The sequence below is a fragment of the Heteronotia binoei genome, chromosome 5, assembly GCF_032191835.1.
Source record: "Heteronotia binoei isolate CCM8104 ecotype False Entrance Well chromosome 5, APGP_CSIRO_Hbin_v1, whole genome shotgun sequence".
In the NCBI taxonomy this organism is placed as follows: Eukaryota; Metazoa; Chordata; class Lepidosauria; order Squamata; family Gekkonidae; genus Heteronotia; species Heteronotia binoei.
This window is the reverse complement of record NC_083227.1, coordinates 9,397,464-9,405,478: the sequence shown is the minus strand read 5'-3', so window position 1 is coordinate 9,405,478 and position 8,015 is coordinate 9,397,464. Positions and strand designations below refer to the sequence as shown.

General features: G+C 45.1%; 1 protein-coding gene across 1 annotated transcript in view; it reads right to left on the bottom strand.

Annotated features, from left to right (window-relative positions):
- The window catches only part of LOC132571664 (class I histocompatibility antigen, F10 alpha chain-like), a 74,178-nt gene extending 68,120 nt beyond the window's left edge, over positions 1-6,058 (bottom strand). Inside the window, exons 1-3 of the mRNA XM_060238456.1 lie at positions 5,956-6,058; positions 5,264-5,353; positions 4,199-4,237 (exon numbers count right to left, since the gene is read on the bottom strand). Of these exons, the coding sequence (XP_060094439.1) occupies positions 4,199-4,237; positions 5,264-5,353; positions 5,956-6,058 (232 nt within the window). The remainder of the gene's footprint in view (positions 1-4,198; positions 4,238-5,263; positions 5,354-5,955) is intronic.
- Positions 6,059-8,015: the final 1,957 nt, after the last annotated feature.

Here is an 8,015-nt window from a genome sequence, read left to right as displayed (position 1 = left end):
CGGATGAATTTAATTTAATAGACGCTTGGAGGATGAAAAATCCACAAACAAGGGACTTCACTTACTTCTCGCAAGTACACAGCTGTTGGTCTAGACTAGATATGTGCTGGTTATCAGCCCACTGGGTCAGTCGGTAATTCAGGCGGATATCAATCCGAAAACATTTGCTGACCATAACCCAATTCGGATTGTTCTGAAAGACGTTCCAAGAAAGACACGGTGGACATTGAATACGCAAATTTTGAAAGAAGAGGCATTTATTGAGAAAGCCAAAAAAGAGATAAAGATGTTTTTTGAATGTAACCTGCAAAAGGACGCATCTATATTAACAATTTGTGATGCCTTTAAAGCTTTCTTTAGAGGGATTGCTATTAGCTATACTGTAAAAAGGAGGAAAGAAAGATTGAAAGCTTATAATGATTTGATAACTGAAGTTAATGATTTGGAAAAACAACAAAAAGTCAAAATACTAGAGAAATCACAATGAAGATCTATGCACTACAGCATGAAATAAACCTATTATTGGCTGAAGAATTGGAAAAAAAACTGAAGTGGACAAAACACAATTACTTCGAGAACGCCAACAAGAACAGTAGGTGGTTAGCATACAAACTGAGAAAAGAAAGGGGGGAAAAAAGCATAAGTTCACTTAAAAATAAAGATAAAGTAGTAGTCTCGGAACAATCCCAAATGAATGAAATTATACAAGATTTCTACCAGAACCTTTATAAAAAACAAGAGATCGCTCAATCACAAAAGGAGGAATATATTGAAAATATGGAGAGCAAACAAATAACCAGAGAGCAGCAGGAAGGATTAGAAAGCTCCATCCCTGTACACGAAATAATAAAGGCATTGAAAAAACAAAAGAGTAACAAATCTCCAGGTCCTGATGGATTACCGGTAGAATTTTGTAAAAGATTTGAAGAGATTCTGTTAATCCCGTATAAGAGCCTGATAGAAGAAATACAAGTAACAGCCAAACTACCCTTATCGTGGAATGAGGCCCTAATTTCGTTGATTCATAGAGACAGACCCTATGGAGATTTGGAATTACAGGCCAATATCGCTTTTAAATGCAGACTATAAAGTATTTGCATCAATTTTATCAATAGACTGAAAAAGGTTATACCAACAGTTATTGACGAAGATCAAACGGGATTCATCCCTGGCAGAATGATAAGACAAAATACAAGATTTTTCATGAACATCTTAGAGTATTATCGAAGCCACCCCGGAAAGCCGTTTGCAGGTATTGCCCTTGATGCAGAAAAGGCGTTTGACAACGTCAATTGGAACCTTATGCTAAAGGCACTAGCAGCTATTGGATGTGGCGAGACTTTCATTAAATTAGTAAGAGCTATCTATACTAAACAAAAGGCAAAAGTCAACATCAACGGGCAGTTCACTGAGGCAATAAGAATTGAACAGGGTACCAGACAAGGTTGCCCATTATCCCCCTTGCTCTTTATTTTAACACTGGAACGCTTACTAATAAAGATAAGGGAGGATAAAGGAATTAAAGGCACCAAGATTAAGGGGGAAACATACAAAGTACGAGCTTATGCTGATGATCTCTTACTGATATTAGAAGACCCCATTGCCTCGATAGATCGTTTGAGGGAAAGATTAGAAGAATATGGAAGAATTTCAGGCTTTAAAGTGAATACCCGGAAGACCAAATTTTTGACTCAAAACATGACTCAAGATCAAATTGCGCAACTAGAAATGAAATCTGGCTTTAGTTATGAAAAAAGAATTAAATATTTAGGCATCTATTTTACCAATAACTTAAAAACATTACAAAGAGATAATTATGATAAGATTTTAAAAGAAATTCAATCAGATTTGTATAAATGGAGAGACCTACAAATTTCATTATTAGGAAGAATTGCATCAATCAAGATGAACATACTACCGAGAATCTTATATTTGTTCCAGACAATACCTATTATTTTATCCCAAGCTTTCTTGCGTCAACTAAATAAACTGATAACTATATTTATTTGGCAAAACAAAAAACCAGAATTAGACTAAAGGTTTTGCAAGACAGTAAATTAAGAGGAGGATTAGCCTTGCCGGACTGGAATATATATTACAAGGCATGCTGTCTAGTTTGGCTAGTAGTCTTTGGAAAACAAAAGACTACTAGTTCTGGAAGGTGATGGTCTAGCCAAAGGATGGCACTCCTATCTGTGGTATCAGCCTCCAACAAAGAATAACATTTTTCACAGACACGAGATAAGGAAAGCGTTATTTAAAGTCTGGAATGAAATGAAAAATACGATCTATACCTGCATACTCTCCTGGCTGTCACCGGTAGAAGCCTCCAGCCAACCTAATCTATATTGTTGGGAAAATAAATACAACTATGGGAATTTACTAGATAAAGAGAATAACCTAAACTTAGACGATAATATGAAATTGGATTGGTGGCTGAGAAACCAAGTGAAATCCAAATACCAGATAGATAAAGAAATAGGATTTACTAAAAAGTTAAACAAATTTGATTCAATAATCCGGGATAATCAGAAACTCATCTCCAAAATTTATAATTGGCTTTTAGAAATTAAAATGCAAAGTGAAGTGGTTAAAGAAAGCTGGATTAAATGGTTGAAAGATTTTGGTTATAATATTGAGATGGAAGAATGGGAAAAAATTTGGGAACAAAATTTAAAATTAACAAAGTCTGCAGTGTTTAAAGAAAATATATATAAGATGGTGTACAGGTTGTATTTAACACCAGAAAGATTGAGTAAAATATACCCAAAGTATTCCAACAAATGTTGGAAATGCAGAAAAGTCAAAGGGTCCCTCTATCATATTTGGTGGCAGTGTGAATTCGCCAGGAAATACTGGGCCCAGATTAGTACATGGATACAAAATATATTAAGAATAAGGCTTCAACATTCTCCAGAATTATATCTATTAAATGTCTACAAAGGGAATTTACCTAAACAAGAGAAGAAATTGTTACTGCATATAATAACTGTTGCAAGAATTTTGTATGCAAAATATTGGAAAGTCTCTAAACTGCCAGACAGGGGAGAGTTTTTACAAAAATTATTAGATGCAGCTGAGATGGATACCTTAACTGTAAGGTTAAAAGGAGGTAATATACGAGATTGTAGAAAGACCTGGGACTATTTATATGATTGGATAAAAAGTATGGGTCTTAATATGAAGAAACTGGAACTCTGTTATGGTGATGCCTATTAAGCTCCTTGGGTGGAGGGTTGGGGTGATGGTTTATGTATGTATGTATGTATTTGTGTATTTTTTCTTTTTATATGTATAACCTAGTCCTGTATAAGTAATTGTTAAATGAAGTGTTGCTTTGTGTTAAAAAAAAAAAGCGATGACAAAGATTATGGGAAGAAGAATAAGTATATCTAAAGCAATGGCATTTATTAATTTGGATGGTGTAGGGTTAAGATCAAAAGAGGATAGTAAATGGATTAATTTGATGTTAGTAGCAGCAAGACAAGTGATAGCAAGGAATTGGAAAGAAGCTGAGGAACTGACAATTAATCACTGGAGGGAAAAATGAATAATAATTCTGGAGTATTTAACGATGAAGATACGAAGAATGAATGGAATAAAGGTTAGGGAACAGGAGCAGGGCTGGTTTAGAAAGATGGTGACGTATTTGGAAAAGTTTAAACAATTTCAGATGATTGGTTGGTTGGTTAATAAGAAAATGAATGGATAAGAAGTTTAAATGGAGTGATGGAGTTGTACTTGGATGCAATGTTAATGGTTATAAAATATATGGAATATTATTATGTATCTATGGCCTGGGATTCTCACAGAGGTGGAGTGGTGTTGGAATATATAACAATAAAAATTATATATATATATATATATATTAAAAGAACTAATTCTATATAGTAACAGTATAATCACGTATACGTCATTACTTCCAAGGATTCTGCCCATGGTAAATCTTCAGAGTTTCTACAATAAAGCAACTTTTGATTTTACAACAAAAGACTGATTATTGAGAAATATCGATGCTTGACACTGCCTTCCCTTGGGTCTGGTGACAAATGGAATGAGACAACCCACCCCCCCTTCACCAGCCTTTTCATCCACTGCTCAGAAGGCACCTGGGGGCCTTTCAGCTGCTCCTGGACCCCGCCCCCAACCCCCCTCCTCCGCTCTTGTCGCATCCCAGAGAGGAAGGGGCCTCACTCACCTGCTGCTGTAGTGTAACCATCCTCTTGCTGCCCTTTTGCTGCAGAGAGAGAAGCAGGAAGTCACAGCCAGAAGGGACACCCCGAGGCCATCCATCCACACACCCCGTGCAGTGAAGCTGGCCTCTCAGGTTCTCAGCCCATCCCATCCCACCCTGGCAGATGCTCCTCCGACCCCCAAAAGGTTCCCCTAGAGAGAACAGGGATGACTCTCCTTCAACCACTGGAGAGGAGTAGAAAAATACCCCCCACCCCAAGGAGCCACAACTGGACGCCCCCCACCAGGAAGGAAATCAGACCCTGTGGAGAGAGAGATGCCCAAGAAGAAGGGAGGGGAGCAGGCAGGCCTGGCACTGAAGAGAAATTGCTCTTGCAAATGAGAAAAGCATTTATGCAAGAGGCATCCCCCTGAAACCCTCCTTCCTTGGAGGTTTTTCAACAGAGGCTAGATGGCATCTGACAGCAATGAGGATCCTGTGAATTTTGGGGGAGGTATTTGTGAATTTCCTGCATTGTGCAGGGGGTTGGACTAGATGACCCTGGAAGTCCCTTCCAATGCTGTGATTCTGTGATTCTAACTCAGTGGGACTCCCAGTGGGCTTAAGTTCTGGGTGAAAGTCCAGCCAGGAGACAAGGTGACCCCACTTCCCTTCCAGCACCCTTGAATTGGGATTCTGTTGGAGGATCGCCAGGAGAGGGTTATTTCACTCTGACGTGCAGAGCCCCCCCTGCCTCCAGCACATGGAGGGGTGGACTAGAGGACCTTCAGGGAAGAGAAGAGAGTCCCAGGTAGGGTTGGGGGAGACCAGAGGCTTGGGCCCTCCTTCCCCTCGCTTCCCCCTGCCTGAGGCCCCTCTGGCCTGCTGCCTGCCCCACTTCTGACGTGTTGGATGTGCGATTTTAGTGTCCATCTCTTTAGGATGACTTTTCTGAGAAGCTGCCTTGGGGGGGGGTGTCCCTCCTGGAGAGAGAAAGGCCAGCTGGACGTACTTCCCACCACAAGAATCACACACACACACACACACACACACACACACAGCCCAGTCAAGGCATCTCTATTTACTTACTCATGTAGAAGATGAGCCAAGCCTCCATGACGGTGGCAGCAGTCAGAAGAATCACAGCAATGATGCACAGAATGAGGTTCACGTTTGATGCTGAGGACAAAAAGGAGGAGAAAAGATCTCTAAGAGAACACTAATTAGTTACTCAGATTAACTTGCTGGAGCATCACTCTACTCTGACCCTTATTTCAACTTTAATTGAAGCTACCAAATGCAGAGACAAGTGAACTAGACCAGAACAGCAGAAAAGGAAACTGCTATTTAACACGGTCAGATCCGGGACTGCACGGAGGGGCGCCAAATTGGGCACCGCCTAGAGGATGGGGAGAAGCAATAACGGCTCTGCCGATCAGCTGACCAGTGGGCCCTTGAGACCCCCGCCCCCGCACAGATGCACGGGAAAGGGGGCAGCAGCAGGGCCGCCCCACCCCCTTCTCCTTCCCAGATCTGGGCACACATCCGGGAAGGAGAACAGTGGGTGGGGGCATGTTTGCTCCGTCCTCAGAGCCTGCCTTCCCTTGGACCCTTCTGCTTGGGTCTGGTGACAAGTGGAATGAGACAACCCCCCCCCTTCACCAGCCTTTTCATCCACTCCTCCGAAGGCACCTGGGGGCCTTTCAGCTGCTCCTGGACCCCGCCCCCAACTCCACTCCTCAGCTCTTGTAGCGTCCCAGAAAGGAAGGCGCCTCACTCACCTGCTGCTGTAGTGTAACCATCCCCTTGCTGCCCTTTTGCTTCATAGAGAGCAAAAGGAGGGGCCACAGCCAGAAGGCCCACCCCGAGGCCATCCATCCACATACCCCGTGCAGTGAAGCTGGCCTCTCGGGTTCTCAGTCCACCCCACCCCACCCTGGCAGATGCTCCTCCGACCCCCAAAAAGTACCCTAGAGAGAATGGGGATGCCTGTCCTTCAGCCACTGGAGAGGAGCAGAGGAATACTCCCCCCCAAGTATCCGAGCAGAAGGAGCCACAACTGGACGCCCCCCCCCCCCAGGAAAGAAATCTGACCCTGTGGAGAGAGAGATGCCCAAGAAGAAGGAGGGGAGCAGGCAGGCCTGGCACTGAGGAGAAATTGCTCTTGCAAATGAGAAAAGCATTTATGCAAGAGGCATCCCACTGAAGCCCTCCTTCCTTGGAGGTTTTTCAACAGAGGCTAGATGGCCATCTGACAGCAGTGAAGATCCTGTGAATTTAGGGGGAGGTTTCTGTGAGTTTCCTGCATTGTGCAGCGGGTTGGACTAGGTGACCCTGGAGGTCCCATCCAACGCTGTGATTCTGTGATTCTAACTCAGTGGGACTCCCAGCGGGCTTAAGTTCTGGGCGAAAGTCCAGCCAGGAGACAAGATGACCCCACTTCCCTTCCACCACCCTTGAATTGGGGTTCTGTTGGAGGATCGCCAGGAGAGGGTTATTTCACTCTGATGGGCGGAGCCCTCCCCCCGCCTCCAGCACATGGAGGGGTGGACTAGAGGATCTTCAGGGCAAAGAGAGTCCCAGGGAGGGTTGGGGGAGACCAGAGCCTTGGGCCCTCCTTCCCCTCGCCTCCCCTCTGCCTGAGGCACCTCTGGCCTGCCCCCTGTCCCACTTGTGACGTGTTGGATGTGTGATTTTAGTGTCCATCTCTTTAGGATGACTTTTCTGAGAAGCTGCCTTGGGGGGGGTGTCCCTCCTGGAGAGAGAAAGGCCAGCTGGACGTACTTCCCACCACAAGAATCACACACACACACACACACACACACAGCCCAGCCAAGGCATCTCTATTTACTTACTCATGTAGAAGATGAGCCAAGCCCCCATGACGGTGGCAGCAGTCAGAAGAATCACAGCAATGATGCACAGAATGAGGTTCACGTTTGATGCTGAGGACAAAAAGGAGGAGAAAAGATCTCTAAGAGACCACTAATTAGTTACTCGGATTAACTTGCTGGAGCATCACTCTACTCTGACCCTTATTTCAACTTTAATTGAAGCCACCAAATGCAGAGACGAGTGAACTAGACCAGAACAGCAGAAAAGGAAACTGCTATTTAACAGGGTCAGATCCGGGACTGCACGGAGGGGCGCCAAATTGGGCACCGCCTAGAGGATGGGGAGAAGCAATAAAGGCTCTGCTGATCAGCTGACCAGTGGGCCCTTGAGGCCCCCCCACACAGATGCACGGGAGAGGGGGCAGCAGCAGGGCCGCCCCACCCCCTTCTCCTTCTGGGCACAGATCCGGGAAAGAGAAAAGTGCTGGGGGGCATGTTTGCTCCATCCTCAGAGCCTGCCTTCCCTTGGACCCTTCTGCTTTGGTCTGGTGACAAATGGAATGAGACAACCCCCCCACTTCCCAGGCCTTTTCATCCACTGCTCAGAAGGCACCTGGGGGCCTTTCAGCTGCTCCTGGACCCCGCCCCCAACCCCACTCCTCAGCTCTTGTAGCCTCCCAGAGAGGAAGGGGCCTCACTCACCTGCTGCTGTAGTGTAGCCATCCCCTTGCTGCCCTTTTGCTTCATAGAGAGAAGCGGGAAGTCACAGCCAGAAGGGACACCCCGAGGCCATCCATCCACACACCCCGTGCAGTGAAGCTGGCCTCTCAGGTTCTCAGCCCATCCCACCCCACCCTGGCAGATGCTCCTCCGACCCCCAAAAGGTTTCCCTAGAGAGAATGGGGAGGCCTCTCCTTCAGCCACTGGAGAGGAGCAGAGGAATACCCCCCACCCCCACCCCAAGTATCCGAGCAGAAGGAGCCACAACTGGACGCCCCCCACCAGGA